Below are 11,484 nucleotides of genomic sequence, written 5' to 3'. Positions count from 1 at the left end.
GTCATGAATGATGGAGAGAATGTCCACAGAAGCCCATGTTTACTCAAGTGAATCTCACCAATTTCAACACAAGGACAGACTTCAAATATGCAAATATATATTTGTTTGCAGTACTGTAGTTGCCTGAAATCAGTGTAAGTCTTGCCTCCCAAAAGTTATGAACCTAAACCTGCCCAAGAAAGATGTTAAATTATTTTTGTATGCCACAACTGCGGCTCGTATTTTGTTAGCTAAAAAGTGGAAAACTCAAGAACTACCAACAGTAGAAGAAGGGCAGATGAAGATGATGGATTTTTCGGAGCTAGCCTACCTAACTGGAAGAGTCCGCAACCAGAAGGAGGAGGAATATCAGGAAGAATGGAATAAATTTAATGATTATTTAGCTAAATTTGTTAAGTTAAACTAGCCGGAAATAGTTTCCAGATATTTAATGGGCTTAGGATTGTATTTATGTTAAGTGATAAAATAATATGTTTAATACTATAAGGAGAAGATTTAAAGATGTAAATGTTTAAGTTAAATTTTATAAAAATTGGGATTTGGAAAACCGTTATAAGGACATGCAATGAAATTCAACCAAGGGGAAACAAGGAAGTCGCTCTACAAAGTTAATACCTGTTATTTTTAATAAGGTTATGATTTATGTTTGGTATGTTTGTTTGTTTTGTGTGTTTGTTTGTCTATAATATTGTAAAAACCAATAAAAAATTTTGGGGGAAAAAGTTATGAACCTAAACCAGGCATAGGCAAACTTGGCCCTCCAGATGTTTTGGGACTACAACTCCCATAATCCCTAACTACTGGTCCTGTTAGCTAGGAATGATGGGAGTTGTAGTCCCAAAACATCTGGAGGGCTGAGTTTGCCTATACCTGGCCTAATTCAACTTGTATAAAGGAAGATGGGCAGTTGTGTCAATAATGGATGCATCTAAACAAAATCAGTTTCCACATTTACTTGGGAACAATGTTGACAAGCCTGTAAAACTTCAGGTGCAATGCAGAAGAACATTTTCAATTTTTTGCCTGGGATGCCATACTGGTTAAGGCTAATCCTAAGAAAGTGAAGGGTTTGTTTTCCTCTAGTCTGATAGCATTAACCTAGGAGTTGGTTACCCGCTCTCACTGGTGTCCCTGGGCAGGTGTCTCAGACCCCAAATTTTCATTTTTTAAAAGTATCTCCCTAGCCTTCCTGGAAAGAGAATTATGGTGCAAAGTGCAAGATCCTTCTGTGCAATGAGTATGATGTGGCCACTTCGTACATGATGAAGGCCTCCTTTTGCTATTGGACGGCAACAGCATCTCGATGTCTGTAAAATCAATATTGTGATCTTTAGCAGCAGCACATCACTGACTTCTCATGGTAAAGTGTAAGGTTGCTGCAAGCAGGTGCCTCTCTAACTTTTGTTATACCACACCCCACAGTGCAGCTATGAATCATCTTTATTCAGCATCCATGGGGCATATTTAAATCAGGCATTTTCAGTTAGGTCAAGCACTAAGAGGCATTCAGTATATATCAAATACTGGTAGCCCCATTCAGTTGCATTGTGCAGAAGTCTTTGGGACATGGAATAGCATATTCTCATTTCATACACTCTTGAAAGAACACACACACACACTGAATTGGTAAATATGAAATGCTAGCTGACGGGTAGACCTTTTATTCTATTTCTCTCTTTTTGGCATATGGAAATACAGTGGTACCCCGCAAGATGAATGCCTCGCTAAACGAAAAACGCGCAAGACGAAAGGGTTTTCTGAATTTTTAGCCGCTTCGCAAGACAAATTTTCCTATGGGCCTTTCTTCAGCGGAGCGGGGCGGGCTGGGAGGGAATCCCTTGGACCCCCGCCGGACTTCCCGAAGCTCTTTTGAAGTCCGGCGGGGGTCCAAGGGATTCCCTCCCAGCCACCCGCCTTTAAAAGCACTCCGGGGAAAGCATTTCTACAACTGATTTAGGGTATTTTTGCACTGCTGAATCAGGAAATGGCATCCATTTCTCTCCATCAGGTCAGGTTTTTGTGTTATGTTGATTTGAAAAAAATCAGATCTTGTGACAAAATTGATTACATTTTTGTGGCATTATCAGCTGATTTTTGTCAACACATATCCTAAATATGTTTCTAAGAGAAAAAAATGTTTTTCCAACAAAATATATTGATTACCTGATAGAAACATCGATTACTGTAAACTGAATGGTAGGCATTGATAAAGGTAAGTACATGTAAATTGCATGTTGCTTCACCATTTTTCAAACTTCAGGGCTTGAACTTCCGTTTCTTGGAACTCCTGGAATGCTCAGCGGCAGGAAGGTCTCTCTTCAGAGTCCAACAGTAGTCAGCCATCATGACTGCGTCCCAGCAACCCTGATACCTGGTCTCCATCTCTTTCATGTCCTGATGGAATCTCTCCCCTTGCTCGTCACTCATTGAACCCAGGTTCTCAGGAAACCGGTCCATATGTGAAAATAGGTAGTGCATCTTGACGCTCATGTTGCAGCCCAGGTTTCTGAAAGCAGTCAGCATGCTGTTGACAAGTTCTGTGTGGTTTCTGGCCTTATTGTTGCCAAGAAAGTTCTTCACTACCAGAACAAATGCCTTCCACGCTTCCAGTTCCACTTTGTTCATTGAGTTTCCGAACTCTGGATCTCTGATGAGCTGACAGATCTGAGGACCACCAAAGATGCCAGCTTTCAACTTCTCCATGGTAAATCCTGGAAAAGCCTGGCACAAGTAAGTGAAGCAGTCACCATCCTTGTCCAGAGCCTTGGTGAACTGCTTGATTAAGCCGAGCTTGATGTGCAGCGGTGGGAAGAGTATTCTGTCTCTGTCCACCAGAGGGTCGTTGATGACGTTCCTTTCTCTGCAAGGCACCAATTCCTCCCGCACAGGCCAGTCCTTCGTGTAATGCTGAGCACGGTCCCTACTATCCCACATGCACAGAAAACATGGGTACTTGGTGAAGCCAGGCTGTTGTCCCAACAAAAAGTTCACCATCTTCAGGTCAACACAAATAAACCACTTATGCTGATCATAACCAATTTTCTCCAGCACATACTTCACCACTTCATAGTTCTCCTTCAGTGTACTCGAGTGAGCCAGCGGTATAGAGGCAAACCGGTTGCCATTGTGTAGCAGAACACATTTCAGTGATCGCTTGCTGCTGTCAATGAACAGTCTCCAATCTTTGGGTTCGTACTGTGGCACTCCAAGCTTGAGTAGAAGCTGCCCAATATCTGCACAGTACACCAAGTCCTTCTCTTCCGAGAAAAAACGGAGGTACTCTTGATGCCTGTTGCGGAAGAAGCTGATGCGAGCACTGTCAGAGAGGAGGTTTTTTCCTTCAATCTGGATGCCAACAGTTTGGCAGAGTCCTTTGACAAGCTGAGGTCGCGAACTAGATCATTCAACTCCTTTTGGGAAAATGGATGTGGAGCATCATCTTCAAGAACCACTTCTTCTTCTTCATGTCCTTCAACACTGGAGGCATCTTCGTCACTAATATCAGGAAGTTCTCCGAAGACAGGCACTGGAATTTCATCACAATGAGCTACAGGATGACGTGCTGATTGAAGATCAGGATACTTGAGGCTGCTCCGGTTCTTTCTGTTGATCCCAGTCACATCAACAGCGCAGAAGTAGCAGTCAGTGACATGGTTTGTCGGCTCCCTCCAAACCATGGGAATTCTAAAGTTCAGACTCCTCTTGTCATTGGTCCACCCACGTAGAGTCTCGGTGCATGCCTTGCACACCATGTGTGGTGCCCAAGCTTTACCCTGGTCACCAAGTTTAATACCAAAATAACTTTATGCTTTGCCGCACCAATTTATGGAAGATTTCGAGGTTTTATGACTTCAAACTGATCCCTTTTTGACATAATCACCCAGAACTATCGGACCTAAATACTTCTTGTCATTAAAACAATCATTTCCAATCAAAACAATTATTCAACATGGCATTTTACCCCCACCAACTTCTTCTAAAATGCTCCACACAAGCGTACATGTGAACAAAAACGTAAAAAACCGACATGTGGCCATAGCTCAAAAACTTGACCTGATTGAGCAAAACCAATGTGATTTTTGGATTCAGCGCATCAGATTTGTCCTAAATCAACTGAAAAAATGCAGACAACAAATTTGTTGTTGACCAGTGTTATCTAACACATTCCCAAGAGGTATGATAACTAACAAAAAAAATATCATTGGAAACCTTTTAAAAGGTAAAGGAGAAACCATCAAAATAAAAATAATCATTCCAATTGTTGAAAAGTTGCTTATAACATGGTACTTTCCAGCTCACTCCTTTTTCTTCCAAACAGTTGTCAGGAAAGCAGTATAAGTGGCAAAGACCAATGACACAAACCTTTCTCTCTTTTATCTTGTGTTGAGCTGTACCTGTAAAAATCAGCCTGTGCACCTTCCTCCCATCATTTAACAAATTTCCACTTTTTTGCGGATAAGGTATTCAAGAGGTTTGCCTACGGAGGGTGTGTGGAAGAGTATCCCAACTCAAACCAATTAACTGTATCAATATACTTAACTGTTGCGGTTCCAGAGCAAATTGTCTCAAGTGCTATTAACAGGCAAGCACCACCATTTATATTTTTTTTGCAAGATTTAATTGCAATACATGAAGCAAAAACAGAAAAAGCAGCATCAAATTTCATTTAGGGATATTTGTTTTCATTGATGTTGGGGAATACAATCTGTTAGGCCCTGTAAATCTATCGCTTGAATTTAGTTAAATAAAACTTTGGAATCCATCATAAGTCCCATCAAAAGATGTAGAATTCCCCACCAGCATCATATCATCAGCAAAAATACCAAAGAAGAAGACGACTATAGCCTCCTTTTGGTAAGAAGCAAGAACTAAACCCAGGCACAATCATTACCCAGCTAATTGTGCATATTTCCTGTTTATCTCCCCTTCCCCGCAACTGGACCTAAGTGCACTTATCTGTGCTGCATTATGTCCAGTGAATGGAAACTTGCAAAATAGCATTTTGAAAGACAGGCTGTAATGGTATTAATCTGGAAACGTTTGCTTTGCTAAATATGCAGTCAGGTTGTGGACTATGTCAGCGTTTAGTTTCTGCTCCTCAAATGCCACCTTCTCTAAAGAAGAGGGAGCAGGGAAGACTGAAGTCAGAAATTGTCTTTACTCCAGCCAATGGACAATTGCATAAAAGGCAAAAGGCTTTCCACGGGATAGATTAACAACCGCATTTTTACGATTAATATTCTGTTGAGATGGCAACAAGCAATATGCACTCCAAGGCAATCTTAAGGGCATATAAATGTCTACAAAACGTACATGACAAAATGTTTCTTTAAAAAAATGTGTATGTTAAAAAAGTAGAATTGTTGAAAAGGACGCATAAAAGCTATACAAACAAAACCTAGGTAGTTTCAAAAAATACTGACTGAAATCTGTTAAAACAACATTCCACTGATTTTTTCTTTTAAATCAGCATTTTATTACATTCCACTGGAATTGTGATAAATAGCTTACATGGCATCCGAGGGAGGGTAAATGGGTAAATACGACATACACAACAGTTCCAGATTTGTTTTCCCCCAAAAGGAGAAGTGAAACGTCATTAGTAGGAGAGATAAGAGTCTCAATAATTTTGCAGTACTGAAATTTATCCTGACAAGGATTTGGTTTACTAATTATCAGTGACATTAATCTAACCTAGGAGGAACTGTGTGCCTTGTAAACAAAGGAAGTTACCCAACAACAACTTAAGGAGAGAGAGAAAAGCAGACATATTGCAATGTTTCATTTGAGACAGAGAAAACCTTGGGAAAGCCCCCAAACGACAAAGCACGATCTTGCTTGTCCTTCCCCGACTTTCCCCAGATGATTCTGAATTTAAAGACATCTTGAGGGTGTCAGGTTGGGCTAACCAAACATAAGGAGTCTTGAATGGAACTTGTGAGCTTTCCATTAATAAAAAAAAGAGTTGGGGTTTTAAAGTGATCCATTTTGGCGGGATACAATGCTGAAGGCAACTTTTTCTTCTAAAAAAAGTAAGGCTTGTAAAAGATATGAAGAGGTTTCATCGATAGCAGCCAGCACGTTTCTGATATTTCAAAAGCTTTTTTTAGCAGTTTCTCTTTTAAAAAAAGCCACTAAGTATAAAAGTTTTCCAGTAAGAAGAGGTCCTTCTAAGTCATCGTATAGGTGCTTGGCACCAGGAAGGATAGCCTGGTATTTATTTACCTGTACCGAACGCACACATACTTAATGGGCCACTGTGCTTTCTAATAGGAACACAACTAGCCTATGGTTTGTTCTGTTCCTCTGGGGGAGAAAACAGATCATGGGACACAATGCACCAGCAAGTTCTCCTGTGCCAGCTTCAGTTAAATCAACAGCTGCATCTTTGTACAGTCTCATTCGTTTCAAAGGTGCTTGCATAACGGAAGTTTCCAGTGAATTGTGTCTGAGGATATTAGATTCTATGTTGTTGATCCATTATATCACCATCTTTATAAATGCACTATATACACATAATAGTATGATATATATGTGTACATACTTTAGGTACCCTATACTGGCATGTCATTTTATGCTGCCCATTTCACCAGGTTTGTGGGCAAATGCTTAGGTTGCAGCTGGTGTTGCGTTTAGTACTGATCCACTGGTTATGCTCCAGCTCAGCATCAAATGAGACCTCTGGACAAAATTTGGTTAAATTTGACAAGTCACTCCTTTCCAACCTAGTCTTACGTATGTTAGATCTTGCCCCAGCTTCTTGCAGAATCTTCTTCCAATTCAGTGCTGAGGCTTGACATCTGCCAGTTTCTGAAGATAGTTCTGTGCAACAGGCATGGAGAGAATAAACTGAACTGTCCTTTGTCCCATCCTATAGCAGCCGTAGCCCACTAGTCCAAATACTGTGGCCTTTAGAGCAAACTTGAGGATTTTACTTGAGGTTGATGGAGGCGGCACACTGGAAAAAGGAGAAGGGGGGAGGAGAGACTTACCATCCACCTATGTTCAAATAATTAATACTAAACACTACTTGCTCAAACACTAAAATGCCTGCAGCAACCTTTATTACTTGGGTGGGAATCCAGTATGCATCATGCAGGAATATTTGTGTGTTGTTTAATTGTGCCAGTGTAATAGCTAATGAGCTTACACACATACACACACACACACACACACACACACACCACCACCACCACCACCACAGGCCATTTCCCCGTATTCTGACCACTTATCTTTTGGGTAACAGCATACACAATACAGTTCAAACACTATCAATTGCTTTAAACGAAAATAATCTTTCATGGATCAGGCCATGAGCTAACAGTCCACATCAGCAGTATTTGTTAACATACCTCTTTTGATTTATTTATACTATTATGGATTTGATTTTTGAAATTCTTTTCATTTTACAATGAGTCTTGCAATATCTAAAAATGATTCCGTAAAATTAATTGATTCATGCACCTTGGAGAGGAAATCACAGATGGATTTTTCTTGCACTACTACCTTCATCTAAATGAGCATTTATTGGCTACATTCACATGCCATGTCAAAACTGTATTTAGCATGAGGAGAATGAGTTGCAGATAACTTCTGGCTTTGCATTCCCCCCATCATTCTTAGGTGTGGCAGCCGATGCAGGTGGGGGGTTCGAAAGCTTTCAGTTCTGCTTTCCATTAACCACAGTTTAGCTTTCCATTCAAACTCTTAATTCCCAACTTGTTAACAGGAGCAAGAGCAAGAGTGTGCTATTGCACTTACATTCAGATTGTGAGCTTCCTAGAGGCACCTGGTTGGCCACAGTGGAAGACAGGATACTGGGCCAGGCAAGTGTTTTGGCTGATCTTATTATGTTCTTATAATATAATCCATGACTTGAAGTTGGTTTGTTTCAAACAAAGCATGGCTAATGTTAAGCTACAGTTTAGTGGTTCCGATAATATGACAAGCTGCGTCTAAGGAAAAATGGAAGTGGAAGCCTTTATTCGACACCAAAAATGGCCTCGTTCACATGTAACTCCATGCCAAACGACGGTTAAGTATGAATGGGCAAGAAGTGCATAGAGTAAAAACTTCTCTGCTGTGCTCCTGCTGCGCTACTGGTGGCTAAGCCGTGGTTTGGCTTATGGTTACATATGAACTGAGTCTTGTTGTTCATCTCCCCCAAATGAACTACAGTGGTGCCTCGCAAGACGAAAAGAATCCGTTCCGCGAGTCTCTTCGTCTTGCGGTTTTTTCGTCTTGCGAAGCAAGCCCATTAGCGGCTTAGCGGCTTAGCGGATCAGCTGATAAGCGGCTTAGCGGATCAGCTGATAAGAGGCTTAGCGGATCAGCTGTTAAGGGGCTTAGCGGATCAGCTGATAAGCGGCTTAGCGGATCAGCTGTTAAGCGGCTTAGCGGATCAGCTGATAAGCGGCTTAGCGGATCAGCTGATAAGCGGCTTAGCGGATCAGCTGTTAAGCGGCTTAGCGGATCAGCTGTTAAGCGGCTTAGTGGCTTGGGGAAAAGGGGGGGGGGAGGAAAAAAAACCCCGCAGGAACTCGCAAGACATTTTCGTCTTGCGAAGCAAGCCCATAGGAAATTCGTTTTGCGAAGCACCTCCAAAACGGAAAACCCTTTCGTCTAGCGGGTTTTCCGTCTTGCGAGGCATTCGTCTTGCGGGGCACCACTGTACAAGTGACAAGTCAAGATGTAATCTTGGTTACAGCTTGCGGTTTGTTTGGCTTGATCTCATCACTCTCAATGGTGACTCAGCATAATGTCTGAATGTCACCATTATATCTACTTGTGGTAGTTTCCAGGTTTATAATTCTGTAATAGGAACATTAATTTTTATGATGCACTTTTAATTATTTTCATTGAAATATTCACCCCAGAGACCCTTTAAAAAATAATAATTAGGTGCTCTCTTTTCCTGTTTTATTTATACAGAGCATCAAATCTCAACCTTTAATATACTTCACATCACAGGAAACAATCTGTATCTCAGGCCTCGGTACTGCGCAGATAAAACAGAAACCCAAAATGCAGTTACTTAATCTTTGTTTTCAGTCATTTGTTCCATAGGGAAAACTGCACAACAAGCTTTCTCCCAAATACTCATTTCTCAGGAGATACTTCCTGCCTAACCAAGGACATTTTAGCACTGCCCGAATCTCTGGGAGTTCATCCTGTTTTACCTTTAGTGTCATTAGCAGCCTGCCACTATACCTATTCACTGCCTTTTCTTTACCTCCTGCCCCCAGGCTAACTGCAGAAATCATAACATATAAGGAAAATGACCAAACCTACCAGAGAGAGAATTACCTCATTATTTCCTGGATGTTCAAGTCTGTATTCCAGTTCTTTTCGATCCCAGGGACGTGACCCATTCCAACCACCCCAACTACAATCGACGGGACACATCTTCTGGGTTCAGCTGAGACAGCAGAAGAAACATAAACAAAAAGCTCATGTTCAATGTGTTTATTATATTTACTACTATTTTTCGGATTCTCTTCAGCCACAGCTCTCAAACAGAAACAAAGGGATACAGTGGTACCTCAGAAGTCAAACGGAATCCGTTCCGGAAGTCCGTTTGACTTCCAAAATGTTTGGAAACCAAGGCATGGCTTCCGATTGGCTGCAGGAAGCTGAATACTAATTTGGCCAGTTCTTCTAACAGGAACAGTATCTAAAAACATATGACCCCTTTATAAAAGCTACATAGAATTCCTAAATGGACAGTGTCACCTCTCTCATTTCAATAATCCTTCAAATCAGAATATTTTAATTCCCATTTTGCAGATAGGCTGCAATATTGGGCCCATTCACATGTCTTGCTATGTTGGCAAAGTCACTTAAATTATGAAGACAGAGTCCAGAGAGAAAGTCTTGGCTGAGGAAACTGAACAAAACTGTGTATTATTTGAGGGGAAAGAACAGGGAGCTTTTGTCTTAGTTCAAGCCTTGAACATAGCAGGGAAATGAAGCATACAGAGGAAAATTCCCTCAAATCTTCACAGCCAATTACAGTGGTACCTCTGGTTACGCACTTAATTCGTTCCGAAGGTCCGTTCTTAACCTGAAACTGTTCTTAACCTGAAGCACCACTTTAGCTAATGGGGCCTCCCGCCGCCACCCCGCGATTTCTGTTTTCATCCTGAAGCAAAGTTCTTAACCCGAGGTACTATTTCTGGGTTAACAGAGTCTGTAACCTGAAGCATACGTAACTTGAAGCATATGTAACCCGAGGTATCATTGTAGAGCATTTCCTACCTCAATGAAGAAAAAACTTAGCAACCAGGCAGAGTGGCAACACTCTCTTGGCTAGTTGGCTAACAGAACTAATCCCTATGTTGCACATTAATCTGCAAATATGTGTCTAGATTTCCTGAGAGGCAGCATAGCTGAAGAACCACACCGCTGGAGGAGTGCAATTCATAGTCATAAATGTTAACTTACCTTCGGATGCACGAGGTAGTTCTGTTCGCTTTGCAGCTTGCTTCAACATATAAGTCAAGTAAATATCTCTTTCTGAGACGATTGTCCGATGAAGATCAGGAAACTCGCCAATCATCTCGGCCATCATTTGCTCCAGCAGATCCTTTTGTTTACACTTCTCCACATCATCTTTACTGAAACAAACAGTTTCAACGTCTACATTATGCTCTCAATGATGAACGAAAGCATCATTGATGAATGAAAGCATCAATGATGAACAAAAGCATCATCTTAATGAACGAGCCTCAATAATGCCAAAAATTGTTTGTTTTTTAAAAAATCCAGATGGATAAAGGCGAGTACAAGGAGGGATTTCTTCACTCTTTCAACTTACTATTTCTTACAGAAGAAGCCGAAAGTGTAACCTGTTATTACTGCCTGTCAGGCTAGCTACTAATGTAGAAGGTAAGGGTACAGTCTGGTACAGCTACTAGCCTTTCAGCAAGTTGGATTTCCCGGGTTTATTGAAAGTGAAATAAATGCAGAGCTGATTGGTATGTTAGATTCCCATGGAAAACTCCCAAGTGACTTCCACTCTGAAGGTATTGAGGAGTGTGGGTTCAAAGTTGGTTACTTGAATCCATCCTCAACGAACCTACAAGCACGCTTAGAACAGAACCAGGACGTGTTAGTTGCAGGAAAGAAAGTGCTGCTTAACCTCATAATGGGGTCAGAGATAAGAATGGGATTCGCAGATTGCTTTTTCTGCAGAAAAGCCTTGCTGAAAGACAGCTCACAAAGAGATACAGCAACAGCAGCAAAACACACACAATTAAAAAGCACTGCATAAAAATTCAGTTTAGAATTTGGCACAGAACTCTTTCTTCCCAAGGAATCAATTTTCGTTTCTGAAAAAACAAACAAAAACAAATTGGCAGGCATCTGCGCTGCAAGTGCAGTGGAAAGAAAAATCAAACCGGTTGTTACCCCTTTCACACTCAAGTAGTGAGTGGGAGGTATAGATGTGTAAAAGCATATAAACCTCATTCTAATTATAACATG

The 11,484-nt window shown here is 41.1% G+C and overlaps 1 protein-coding gene across 3 annotated transcripts in view; it reads right to left on the bottom strand.

The window, feature by feature from the left end:
* Positions 1 to 4,615: 4,615 nt before the first annotated feature.
* Positions 4,616 to 11,484, bottom strand: part of TRABD (TraB domain containing) — a 31,957-nt gene continuing 25,088 nt past the window's right edge. For 2 of the 3 annotated variants that reach the window (XM_053406314.1, XM_053406315.1), the window contains exons 8-10: positions 10,444 to 10,616; positions 9,307 to 9,418; positions 4,616 to 6,958 (exon numbers count right to left, since the gene is read on the bottom strand). In XM_053406314.1, the coding sequence (XP_053262289.1) occupies positions 6,781 to 6,958; positions 9,307 to 9,418; positions 10,444 to 10,616 (463 nt within the window). In that variant the 3' untranslated portion in view covers positions 4,616 to 6,780. Of the gene's footprint in view, positions 6,959 to 9,291; positions 9,419 to 10,443; positions 10,617 to 11,484 lie in introns of all 3 variants that reach the window. The other variant, XM_053406316.1, reaches the window with a different exon arrangement.

The sequence above is a fragment of the Podarcis raffonei genome, chromosome 10 (genome assembly GCF_027172205.1).
Source record: "Podarcis raffonei isolate rPodRaf1 chromosome 10, rPodRaf1.pri, whole genome shotgun sequence".
NCBI classification, from domain to species: domain Eukaryota; kingdom Metazoa; phylum Chordata; class Lepidosauria; order Squamata; family Lacertidae; genus Podarcis; species Podarcis raffonei.
Note: the sequence above shows the minus strand (reverse complement) of the source record. Positions and strands in the feature narration are given on the sequence as shown.